The sequence below is a fragment of the Eleutherodactylus coqui genome, chromosome 1 (genome assembly GCF_035609145.1).
Source record: "Eleutherodactylus coqui strain aEleCoq1 chromosome 1, aEleCoq1.hap1, whole genome shotgun sequence".
NCBI lineage: Eukaryota > Metazoa > Chordata > Amphibia > Anura > Eleutherodactylidae > Eleutherodactylus > Eleutherodactylus coqui.
The window spans coordinates 33411710-33425622 of NC_089837.1; the positions used below are offsets into that span (position 1 = coordinate 33411710).

General features: G+C 45.1%; 1 protein-coding gene across 2 annotated transcripts in view; it reads right to left on the bottom strand.

The window, feature by feature from the left end:
• The window catches only part of PTK2B (protein tyrosine kinase 2 beta), a 145082-nt gene that overhangs the window by 67861 nt on the left and 63308 nt on the right, over nucleotides 1-13913 (bottom strand). For both annotated transcript variants that reach the window (XM_066594737.1, XM_066594733.1), the window contains exon 2: nucleotides 8081-8317. In XM_066594737.1, coding sequence (XP_066450834.1) covers nucleotides 8081-8272 — 192 coding nt within the window. In that variant the 5' untranslated portion in view covers nucleotides 8273-8317. The remainder of the gene's footprint in view (nucleotides 1-8080; nucleotides 8318-13913) is intronic.

The following is a 13913-nucleotide window of genomic DNA, read 5'->3' on the forward strand; positions in this document are numbered from 1 at the left end:
ATGGAGTCTTTATGTCAAGATGGGAATATGATGGAAAAGCAAAAAAACAGAGATGAGTTGTAGCTAAAAGAAATAGCCAAGGTGGTCTGGGCTAGATGGAGAAGAAGAATTAAAGTGAACAATTAGGGTCAGAGATCACATCTCCTGCGGGTCAGTGGTTACTGTCTGCATATACTGCGTATATATAATTTGTGCTACTTTATTTGAGGGGACATATACCTTTATAGACCCCACTACCACCACTAGGACTTATATATCCAAGCAACAATCTGAGGGGGGCTGATTTAAATTTGGCTTGGGGCCCATCGGACTGTAGCTCGCCCCTGTGGACAGACCTTGTATGAATCAGGAGGATTATGAGGAGCAATTTACTTAATCTCAGGCAATCAATCCCCTTAAATGCCCTTGAAAAGAAAATACGGCACTAGAAGCCCTAAATGCAGCAAATACAGGAGCAGCCCACGACACGGAGACATAATGGCTGTGAGTAATTCATCAAACTTCTTTTATTGTGACTTTTTTACCTTAATTTAAGTTCATGGAGAAAAAACGTATGAAAGAGATAAAACATGAGAATCCTGACAAAAGTCATGTGACGCAAGTCACTAAAAATATATTTATATATACTGTATGTTCTTTATCTCTTCTGAACGTCAGAGAGCGCAGATACCGGGAGTTATACAATAGCAGGGATCTGTGGGAAGGTGGAGGTGGGGGCGCCGCTCATCTCTGGATTAGTACACAGTAAGATTAGCGGACTGTAAAAGCTCAACATTTAGGCCCCCTGTCCACGGCAGTGAATCACGCCGGACGACACTTCCCATAGCATTGCTATGGAAAGCGCCGGCCCCTGTCCATGAGCGGAGAATCAATGCGATTCTCCGCTCGCGGCGGGCAATTCGCAGCATGCTGCGAGTTGCCCCGATTCTCTGCGGTCTGGCGAGATTCGGCGGCGGCTCCTGTTCCTGGGCGGCGGCTTCCGCGGCGGAGCTTGGCCGTAGGATACCGCATCGCCCATGGACAGCCGGCCTTACTGTCCACTCACCATCGTACTAGGAAAAAGTCTAGCCTGTCAACTTGGTGGACAGTATAGATGACCATTAACCCTTTCCAATCCACTGTCTGACGTCTTCCTACATTCTAATTGGAGCTTGTACATCTCCAATGTCATTAGACGTCTGATAGGGTATTCTTACTGTTTATTGCCAGCCACTGCGCTGTCGGAGCCTTAATGGCGCACACACACTGGCTTTAGCCAGCAGATGGCACCGTTGTATAACAGCAAAAAGAGAAAGCCTTTTAGGAAATCCTGGATCCACAATTGGATTGGAAAAGGTTAATACCGTGGGCATTAGGGCTTTGCCGAGGGTCCATGATCAGAACCGGCACATTGACCCCTATTCAGTTACATCACTCCTTAAATGCAATTATTTGCCCAGTCCAAGTGCATCCCGGCTACAGTGCTTGGTAAGGGGCCCATGAACCTAAATGCCTAAAGGACCACATCACTCTGTGGGCCCCTAATCAATTAATATGACTTTTCACTGCCCCTTTCCTGCCTAGATCAGTAATCCTACACATGTCACTCTCCAGTTGTGGCAAAACTACAACTACCATCATGGGGCCACCAAAGCAATGCCAATGTTCATGGTGTGTGCATCAGTGTGCAGATGGGAAGATGGAGGAATGTCTCTACAGCGCCACCTATTAGAAAGGAGCATTCCTGCAAGTCAAAGTTTGACCCTTTTAAAGAACTTGTAACAATGATTTGGACTAAAAGTCAGAGTCTTCTCCAGAAGGAAGGGATAACTATGTACAGACGGGCTATTGCTGGCTGGGTGAGAGACGTATGATGTAGGTGAGCAGATGTGTAGTTTCTCCTTAGGGAGAGCACCTAGTAGGTGTGAGAAGACTAAAGTCCATGCATGCTGCTCTGGGAAATGTATGCAAATGGCAAGATGGAACAATGCCTCTACAGCGCCACCTGTTAGAAAGAAACATTCCTGCAAGTCAATGTTTGACCCTTTTAAAGAACTTGTAACAAGGATTTGGACTAAAAGTCAGAGTCTTCTCCAGAAGGAAAGGATAACTATGTACAAATGGGCTATTGCTGGCTGAGTGAGAGATGTATGATGTAGGTGAGCAGATGAGAAGACTAAAGTCCATGCATGCTACTCTGGGAAATGTATGCAAATGGGAAGATGGAACAATGCCTCTACAGCGCCACCTGTTAGAAGACAGCATTCCTGCAAGTCAATGTCTGTAGAGGCATTGTTCCATCTTCTATCCTCTTAAAGAGAAACTTTAGCCCTTCCGACTCACATCTATAGGCCTCTCACCTAGTCAGCCAGCAACTCACAGTACACTGATGAGGGCCAAAAGCCCTACAATAGTCTATCGGTACATGGTTATCCTTTGCTTCTGGAGAAGGCTCATACAATGGCCAAAGGGATTATCCTCACCCGTGGGTGTATTGACTTGTCTGATGCTCTTATTTATAGAGTAAGATATACACATCAACAAAGGAGAAAAACCGGCTCCTTAGAAGCACTACTTTTATTCCCAAAAATCCACAAAATTACAAATGGCAGGTACCGCGTAACATCATGTCTACGGCAGACGCGCTTTGAATGACACTTCTTTTTTCATCACAGCTAACAAGCTGACATAGAACTTCCCCTTAAATCGACCTCTCCGCAGCATTCGACACTGTTGACCACAAACCCCTCCTCACTATGCTTCGCTCCATTGGCCTGAAGGACACTGCTCTCTCCTGGTTCTCCTCCTACCTATCTGACCGCTCTTTCAGCGTCTCCTTTGCTGGCTCTACCTCCCCTCCTCTTCCCCCTGCTGTTGGGGTCCCCCAGGGCTCGGTCCTCAGCCCCCTCCTTTTCTCCATCCACACAGCCCCTATTGTACAAACCATCAGGAGATTTGGCCTCCAATACCACCTCTACGCTGATGACACTACACCTCTTCCCGTGACATCTCTGCACCTTTACTCCAGATCATCACTGACTGACTGTCTGCTGTCTCTAACACCATGTCCTCTCTCTACCTAAAACTAAACCTTGCTAAAACTGACTTACTGGTATTTCCACCCTCCACTAACGGACCTCATCCTGACATCTCCATCTCAGTGTGTGGCGCCACCATAACTCCTAGACAACATGCCCGCTGCCTTGGGGTTATATTCGACTTCGAACTCTCTCCTCTACCCCCTACATCCAATCTCTGGCCCGAACATGTCAGCTGCACCTCAAGAACATCGCAAGAATCCACTCTTTTCTCACCGTAGATGTGCTAAAAACGTTAATTGTTGCCCTCATCCACTCCCGGCTCGATTTTTGCAACTCGTTGCTGATCGTCTCCAATTCATCCTGAATACAGCAGCCAGGCTCCTTTTCCTGTCCAGCCGCTACTCGGACGCCTCTGCCCTGTGCCGGTCACTGCACTGGCTGCCCGTCAAATACAGAATTCAATTTAAACTCCCTACTTTCATCCACAAAGCCCTCCACAGCGCAGCGCCCCCCTATATCGCCTCCCTCATCTCAATCCATCACCCAGCCCGGGCTCTCCGCTCTGCTAATGAAACTAGACTGCGCGCCCCCCTAATTCGAACTTCTCATTCCCGCCTCCAAGACTTCTCCAGAGCAGCACCGGTCCTCTGGAACGCACTACCAAAGGCTACCCGGGCAATCCAGGACTCGCAGAACTTCAGGCGTGCTCTAAAAACGCACCTCTTCAGGGAGGCATACCACATCCCCTAAACAAACCCCTCTGTACGCCGCCTGATAACATGCTCCCTGACCTACTGACTGCGATACCTGCTAGCCGCCATCAACTGCCCCCTGCAGTCATACCAATCCTGCCATCACACGGCTAAATGCCTGACTATTCTCTATGTGTATAGCATCCCTCACTCTCCACCTCGCCATACTGCGCACATCTCCAGCCCCTTTACCTTCTGTATCCCCCCATTACTTGTAGTATGTAAGCTCGTTGGAGGGGACCCTCACCCCTATTGTTTCCATCAGCTGATTACTATGTAACCGGGGTTCTGTAATGTTTGTATTTTTTTCTTTCTGTATGCCCCGTCTATGTAAGCGCTGCGGAATATGTTGGCGCTATACAAGTTTATTATTATTATTACGGACCACTCATTATACATTTCCACAAGCTTGATTGCAACACCCAGAACTCTTTTCCTTTATTTCCTTCTCTTTAATAAATATACAACAAATCATTTTTAACATTTAATCCCCCTGGTAAGGGAGTTCCCAACTTCAATATCCAGAATGCCTCTCTGCTGAGGACAAACATTCTCCAATCTCTCTTAAAGGGGTTGTCCCGCGCCGAAACGGGTTTTTTTTTTTTTCAACCCCCCCCCCGTTCGGCGCGAGACAACCCCGATGCAGGGAGGTAAAGAAAGCTCACCGGAGCGCTTACCTGAATCCCCGCGCTCCGGTGACTTCTCTACTCACCGCTGAAGATGGCCTCTTCCTCCGTGGACCGCAGCTCTTCTGTGCGGTCCATTGCCGATTCCAGCCTCCTGATTGGCTGGAATCGGCACGTGACGGGGCGGAGCTACACGGAGCTACACGGAGCCCCATAGAAGACTGCAGAAGACCCGGACTGCGCAAGCGCGGCTAATTTGGCCATCGGAGGGCGAAAATTAGTCGGCACCATGGAGACGAGGACGCCAGCAACGGAACAGGTAAGTATAAAACTTTTTATAACTTCTGCATGGCTCATAATTAATGCACAATGTACATTACAAAGTGCATTATTATGGCCATGCAGAAGTGTACAGACCCACTTGCTGCCTCGGGACAACCCCTTTAAGCCCCATTTATACATAAAGATGATTGCTCAAAACTTGTTTAAAAGGTAGGATGATTGACAGTTTTAGCGATCATTTTGTATAAGCTGCTAATGGGCACTAATGCCCATTAGTAGCTTAATAGCTTAATTTGCATGTAAATGAGCCTCCTTGTGCTGTATGCAGATAACAGCAGGTGAGCTGTTATCCGCATACAGCCCCTTTGTTCTCCCTTGGGACTGCAGCTGAGTACAATGTTATCAGCGCTCCCCGTGGAGAATCACCCTGTACGGTCCCGGCTATCAGCTGCCTGCAGAACAATGGATTTTAAACTCAACGAAAAATCATCATTCGGCTGAAAAGCAAACGATGGTAGCATTTAGATGCAAAGATTTTTGCTCAAAAGACATCGATTGAGCAAATTTTGAGCGATAATCGTTGCATGTAAATGGGGCTTTAGATTTTTTTTTTTTTTACAGCTTCGATACCGCAGAATCTGAATGACTCCAAAGAGCCTGTATGATGTTCCAAAAATGTTCCTTAAGCATTTTTGTTCCTCTTCTCTCTGTCATTAACCCTTTCCAATCCACTTTCTGACGTCTGAAGACATTCTGATTGAAGGCTGTACAGCTTCAATGTCGGAAGACATACGGCAAGATATTCTTACTGTATATCGCTGGCTGCTCTGTTTTCGAGGGGCCTCTCCAGCATGTCCCATACCGCAGTACTGGCTCTAGCCAGCAGATGGCGCCATTGCATAATGGCAGAAAGAGAAACCCCCCTAGGAAACCCTGAATCTAAAATTAGATTGCAAAGGGTTAATATACAACCTCGGAAGGATGGAAGGCTGAGTCGACCTTGAGCCGGCTACCCGAACCACGCACGGATTGAACTCGCAACCTTCAGGTCATGAGCGAGAGCTTAGGACTGCATTTCTGCTACTGTAACACTGTGCATCACAGAACTGGTTGGCTAAGTTTCTATTCCTTTTTGGAACCCATTGTTGCTCTTTTCCAATATTTGTTCTAAAATGTCCTGTTTTAGGAAGGGTAGATATGAGAAAAACAATTGTTTCCCAGTTTCAGAATTCCTGCTATAAGCTGCTGAGAATCCCAGTCTGTTCTCTGCCTCAGTTGTGACTACTTTATCCTCCAACAAGTCATTCCTATCCATGCTATTAACCCTTTCCGTAGCTCTATTCAGCATCCGGTCTTTGTATCTCTGATCTTTTAGTCACTTGCATATATCAGCTTCAGCAACTGTATAATCCTTACTTCGGGAACACGTATGCTGGGCTCTAATTAATACTCTATGGGTATCACTTTAACGATGTGACGTGGGTGACAGCTTTTGGCTTGTAGATCAGTATTACCTGCAGTACTTTTCCTAAAAAAGGAAGTTTCCACTTTAAAAATGTTTTTATTCCCATAGAGAGTGAAATCAAGAAAGGACAAGCGACATCATCTGACCGACTGGTGAACTCGAAGTTATATTGATCATTGAGATAATATCCGAAATCCTCACTGCGATCCTATATAATAATGATATTGTCTATGAAGCCTGCATACCAAACTACCTGAGCTTTATACGAATTAGAGTAAATATATTGTTGCCTTCATCAAATTAGCTAGCGTTGGAGAGAATCTCGACCCCCCCCCCCCCTTCCCCTATCTATAGCTATTTGTCCATTGACTCATCTGATCTCCCTCTGACTCATATTATCTCTCAGGGCTCAGTTACACGTGCATTTCTCGCGCAATTTGCGGATCGCATAACGGATGCGCATCCGCAAATCGCGTGACCGAAGCAGACGATTCGCCGAAAAATCTGCACCTAGCAGCGTTTTCAGCGAAAGGGCCGGATCAAACAAGCGCTGCCCGCTATCCTCTGCCACAGCTGTGGCACAGCTGTGGCAGAGGAGAACAATGTATGCCCATTGAATTTAATGGAGTCGGCAATACAGGCGGCTCCATTGAAAGCAATGGGTTGCCGGCAAGCGCTATATGAATTTTCGGGGAAGGGCTTAAAATATAAGCTCTTCCCTGAAAAGCATCCTGAAAATGTGTAAAAATAAAAAGAAATTGTATACTCACCTTTTTGCAGCTGCCGGAGTTCAGCCGCGTCTGGCCGGCAGTTCTCCTGAACTGCTTTCTCTAGTATTCAGCAGGCGGGGATTTAATGGGCTGCCTCTGCTTGGTCACAGCCCTCAGCCAATCAGAGGCAGCTCTCACTCACCGATTCATGAATTCATGAATTGGTGAGTGAGTGCTGCCTCTGATTGGCTGAGCGCAGGGACCAATCAGAGGCAGCTCTCAGCTGTCATTCAATAGCTGGCTCAGTCTGCAGAATACAATGGACATATCAATTATTCTCACCCATAGGGTCCATTGACTTGTCTGATCCACCAATCCCAAGAGAAAAATGACCAAACTGATTATCCTCTGACTCATCTGATTCCCCAACCCATAAGTGTACAACGGCCAAATCAGTTATCGTCATTCATACATTCATTGACTCCTCTCATCTCCTAATTCCTAGAGTACAATGGCCAAATTGCTAATCCTTATCCGTAGTACCACTGACTCAACCGATCCTACAACACAGAGCATAAATGGTCAAATCGAATTATTATCATCATATTTATAGCCACTGACTCCCCAACCCATAGAATATAAGGGCTCGTTATCCTCATCCATAGGTCCATTGACTAGTCTGATCCACAAAGCTAAAGGGTAAGATTACGGAATTGATCATCCTCATCCACAGGTCATCCGATTCCCCAACTCATAAGAGTATAACAGCCAAATCAATTCTCCTCATCCACACAATCATTGATCCATGTGATTCCTCAACTCAATGGCCAATTTGATGATCCTCATCATTAACTCATTGACTCATCTCATCTCCCAACCCCTAGCATGCAATAGTCTAATTGCTTATCGTCATCTGTATGTCCACCGACTCATCCGATTCTTCAGTCTATAGGGTACCATGGCCAAATTGATTAATTTCATTAGCAGATCCATTGACTTGTCTTATCATCCAACCCATAGATTCCAATGGCCAAATCAATTTTCCTCATCGGTCCCCAAAGCCATAGTGCACAATATCTATATGAATAACCTTTTTCCATAGGTCCATTGACTGGTAGGAACCCCCAACCCATAGAGTACAAGGACCAAATCGATTTTCAGATTACTATCAACGATTTGTTATTTTAACCAATTAGAAAACAGCTGTCTTATGAAGGGTGCTCACCCGTATGTCTGTGAAGATGCTGCACTTGACGAGCTTGAAGTTCTTCATTAGGTTGGAGCTGTTGCTGTGGAAGCACACCTTGAGAATCCGCATTTCTTCCTTACTGATCTCTCCATCGAGCATCTGCTCCATGGGGCCATCTGACTGGACAAATGTGTTTCCCCTTGAACGGTTTATAGGGTCCAGAGACATCCTGGCGGGGATCGGTGTATTGGCTAAGAACTGGACATTACTTATCTGTGGAGACAAAGGAAGTTCTTTGAGAAAACTCATGCATTTTATTTAGGTCCTTCTGTGGTTACACTGTGCATCAAGGAAGAACAGCAAACAGTCAACCTTCTTAACGGTCGGCATCTGTACCCCAAGGGGTACACATGATGTCTCTGGAGGGTGCTTGCACTGTATTCCTGATAAGCTTTGAGTGGGTGCAGCTCAGTGTGTGATATTCTTGGGGTACTTCACATTTATATGAGTTGGTGACTTCTTCGCTGATCAACGTTGTAGACTTCTAATTACTGGGGGCAGGGTCACCTCCCTAGGCAGAATTATAATGAACCGTGACACCTCTATTATAAAGCTGCAGATCACAGGAGACGTGACTATGAACACCAGTCCGTGCGAAAAAAATCAGCAGTGTGCATAGCCCCATAGGCTATAATGGGTCCGTGTGCTGTCCATGAAATAACATGGACCCAAATAAGCTAGTGACCACTTGGCCTTATCTTCATTCATAGGTGTGTTAACCCCCCCCCCCCCCCTTCCTTCCCGGTAGGCACAATGGCCAAATTGATTTTCAGTTTATCATCAGTGACTCAGTATTTTAACCATTTAGAAAATTGGATAATATATTTTAGATTTGAGGGAATCTGGGATCATATAACTTTAATTCACAGACCTGAGGAACGGCACTGGAGTCTGTAAATCAAAGTCACCTGCCGGTAGTGGAAGTGGGGGGGGGGGGGGGGGGCAGCCCGGGTACAAGAATTGCCTTGGGCCCATATGACACTAGTTAGGCCTCTGGGTGTGTTCATTACTTGCCATGCTGTCAATGGAGGATCCTGTGTGATCAGCTTTATTATAATGGTGTCACTATTCATTATCATCCTGCCCAGAGAGAAAACTGCAAGAATTCAGGATGGCTTTGATAGATGGTGAAAAAAAATGGCCAAATGTTTTCAAAAATGGCCTTTAAAGCCGAATCTCAAGCTGTAAGATCTAAGAATCAAGATATACCGAAATGACAAATCCAAGCGGCCCCTTTATTAATTTACATACACAGCACCATTATATATTTAATTGCTAGTTGACTAAAATGTGACAGCTGAAAAGCGATGCAAAAAAAGAGCGCACACATTTACTTCTCACCAAGCTGTTAGAACTTCTGTTTTTCTCCACTTTGATATATTTAGAAAAGAAAAAAAATATAAAATATGGACAATCAATTCCGAGAAGAAAACCAGATAAAAGCAGTACATAAGGCTGCGCAAGAATGAGGGCCAATGATCATCCAGTGTAAGTGCATGCAGCGATGCAATATTTACCATTGGAGACTATTGGAAGCAGTTGTGATCTTTTCATGTGCATGTGCTTAAAAAACATATCACCTTACATCTATGTACTTGTGATTTTCATCGCGCTCGCATCCAGAATCGCAATTTTACAAGCGTTATATGGGTCCGCGATATCGCGCTTACCAATGTGAATGCACCCAATGGTCGTCCCATGTAAAAGGGCCCTAATACAATCATACAGTGTACCATGCATCTCCCTATCACTGCTACACCATATACAGAACCTGAGTACCCCCAGCACCCTGCGCCCAAGCAACAATGCCGGACACTTGCCTAAATAACACTGCTCAATCAGCATACTAGATTATACTCCATGTACAGAGAACGAAGGCCACTGAAAAAAGGGCTGTTTAGAAAACGTAACTTCACCTATAGGGTTGATAGAAAGGGTAACCCCTTCATGATCCTCATCTAGTAGCCAAGAGTGTCCTTCTGAAGAACACTGCATGTCTATATTGGATATAGCCAGTTGATTGATTTCAATGAAAATGGTGTAATGCTTCATTTCACCTGCGGAGGCACTGTAGGAAAATGGAACATTACCTGTCAGATTAGAGCTGATTAGTAGGTGGTCCCAGCCTATATTTACAGTGGTTTTCAATAAACGTTCTCTTCTAGCAGAAATGGACTGTACAAAATACAAAGAAAACCTACCGGAAAACCTTGATACAATGTTATCTCCCCTCCCTGTATGAAGATAATTCAGAATATACTATACACGCGTTTCGAAGATGTCTTGTGGCTTCTACTGGAAAAGGCTCTATTTTCAAATATCCTAATGTATTTCAAAACCTTACGTGGCTTCCTCTAAACCATCATAATGAGTCGGCAATGTCCACTGAAACTACATGTTCTCATAAGAACGTGATCGAACGGGCCACATATCGGAGAAGTCTCAATGACACCAGGAAAACATCAGTTGCCGTAAAAGATAAACCTGACAGAATATTCAGCTGCACTCACTATTCTGCTGCTGGAGTCACTGTGTACATACATTACTTATCCTGTACTGATCCTGAGTTATATCCTGTATTATACTTCAGAGCTGCACTCACTATTCTGCTGGTGGAGTCACTGTGTACATACATTACTTATCCTGTACTGATCCTGAGTTATATCCTGTATTATACTTCAGAGCTGCACTCACTATTCTGCTGGTGGAGTCACTGTGTACATACATTACTTATCCTGTACTGATCCTGAGTTATATCCTGTATTATACTTCAGAGCTGCACTCACTATTCTGCTGGTGGAGTCACTCTGTACACACATTACTTATCCTGTACTGATCCTGAGTTACATCCTGCATTATACCCCAGAACTGTACTCACTATTCTGCTGGTGGAGTCACTGTGTACATACATCAGTTATCCTGTACTGCTCCTGAGTCACATCCTGTATTATACCCCAGAGCTGCACTCACTATTCTGCTGGTGGAGTCACTGTGTACATACATTACGTATCCTGTACTGATCCTGAGTTACATCCTGTATTATACCCCAGAGCTGTACTCACTATTCTGCTGGTGGAATCACAGTATACATACATTACTTATCCTGTACTGACCCTGAGTTACATCCTGCATTATACTCCAGAGCTGCACTCACTATTCTGCTGGTGGAGTCACTGTGTACATACATTACTTATCCTATACTGATCCTGAGTTACATCCAGTATTATACTCCAGAGCTGCACTCACTATTCTGCTGCTGGAGCCACTGTGTACATAAATTACTTATCCTGTACTGATCCTGAGTTACATCCTGTATTATACTCCAGAGCTGCACTCACTATTCTGCTGGTGGAGTCACTGTGTACATACATTACTTATCCTGTACTGCTCCTGAGTTACATCCGGTATTATACTCCAGAGCTGCACTCACTATTCTGCTGGTGGAGTCACTGTGTACATACATTACTTATCCTGTACTGCTCCTGAGTTACATCCGGTATTATACTCCAGAGCTGCACTCACTATTCTGCTGGTGGAGTCACTGTGTATATACATTACTTATCCTGTACTGCTCCTGAGTTACATCCGGTATTATACTCCAGAGCTGCACTCACTATTCTGCTGGTGGAGTCTGTGTACATACATTACTTACAGATACTCCTCTTCTTCCCACTCCCATCCTGCCCTTCATCAGGGAGGGTAACCCGCTGTAGATCTTCCGCCGGCACACAGCAGCGTCTCTTCTAATGACTCTTCTCTCATTCTGGCAGCGATCTGTTATCATCCTTTTAATGAGCTATCTGTCAGATGCCAGTTCCATTCTGCGCCGTGTACAACGGGCTTCTCTCTCTCTGCTAACAAGGACCTTGTATTGTTTTTCTTCCGGCTGTAAAGACCCTGAAATGAATGACTCACGGTATATTTAAAGCTTCTTCTCCCTAATCCTAGTTACAATCGTAGAGACCTGCTGTATGATTCAGTGCTATGTGCATCTCCAAATGACTAATGGTGAGCGAGTGTCTCTCTGCAGCCCACTTCATGCAGCTACTTAACTTCGTAGTCTCCGCACTCGAGGACAGTAATGCGCATTTAGCAACAGTACTAAGAAATGCAAAGAGAGGGCTAAGGTTTCAATTTAGTGCAAATTCTGATGACTTTATCAAAATGGCAGCAGGCGCGGACCCATTGTGACACAGATAGATTTGACTTTGGGCCACACCTGAGGGCTGCTATAGCGGTGGACCCGGGAGAAGGTTGGGATGTCTCCATATCCATTAGGAGGGCAGGTTCTACTGGTGGTAGCATAGTGCACTTGGTCTTCACAAGTGATTGTACCTTAGTTGGAGTCATGGTGGTAGGGAAACAGAGTGAGAAGGTCCCCGTGGCCTGGTTCTGGTCACTCTAGGCTGGGTCATGGCTGATGAATCTCCTAAAACTAACTCTCGAGCTCCTAAGGTAAGCTGGGAAGCTCTCTCTCCAGACATGCTTGATGCTTATTCAGTGGTCTAGGGTATAAGTTCAGGTCTCTGATATCCAGCCCTTTTACTGGCTGTAACCTAGTCCGTTCACATATAGTCCGTAGCAATCCCTCCTGGAAACCAGGTCAATAGCAAATTGGTGTAACACAAACTCTTTCGTAGCTATGAACCTTTCTGTGTGGCGGCAGAACTAGAGGAAGGCGCACAATCCGGCAATGCTCGCCGTGCCCGGATGAAATACACCCAAGGGTTCTAAGGGAACTAAGTGACGTGATAGCCAGACCGCTATTTCTTACATTTGGGGATTCTATTGAGACTGGGGTTGTACCATTGGATTGGTGCATTGCCAATGTGGTTCCAATTTACAAAAAGGGGTCAAGAAGAGCCTGGTAACTTCAATTGGAAAAATATTTGAGGGGTTTCTGAGAGACGCCGTCATGGAATACCTAAAGGAGAACAACGGTATAACTCCTCACCAACATGGATTCATGAAGGGTCGATCATGTCAGACCAATCTGATCAGCTTCTACGACGAAGTTAGTTCTAAGCTGGACCTGGGAGAGTCTATAATCTCGTATATCTGGACTTCTCTAAAGCATTTGACACCGTGCCTCATAATAGGCTGATATATAAAATGAGGCAGCTCGGATTGGGTGAAAACGTGTGTAATTGGGTAAAGAACTGGCTCAATGATAGAAAGCAGAGGGTGGTAATAAAGGGTTCGTACTCTGATTGGGCCACCGTCGCTAGTGGGGTGCCACAGGGTTCAGTATTGGGCCCCATTCTGTTCAATATCTTTATCAACGACCTGATAGAGGGACTGCACAGTAAAATATCAATATTTGCAGACGATACAAAATAATACAATATAGTCAATACAACGGAGGACAATGTGCGGCTACAAACTGACCTGGATAAGCTGGGGGCTTGGGCAGAAAAATGGCAAATGAAGTTCAATGTTGTAAGGATATGCACATGGGCAGGAGAAATGGATGTCACCAATATACACTAAATGGGGTACTGCTAGGGAAAAGCGATATAATAATAATCTTTATTTGTATAGCGCCAACTTATTCCGCAGTGCTGATATGGAAAAAGATCTGAGAGTATTAGTTGACTAGACTTAACTGGAGCAATCAATGCCAGTCAGCTGCTGCAAAGGCAAATAAAGTCTTGGGGTGCATTAAAAGAGGTATAGGGGCGAGGAACGAGAACATTATTCTTCCACTATATTCCACAGTTCTGGTCACCGGTATTCCATACTCACCAGTACTAAATTAATAAACAGAATGAAGGGACTGGAATACCCAGAGAGGCATCAAAACTGGGAT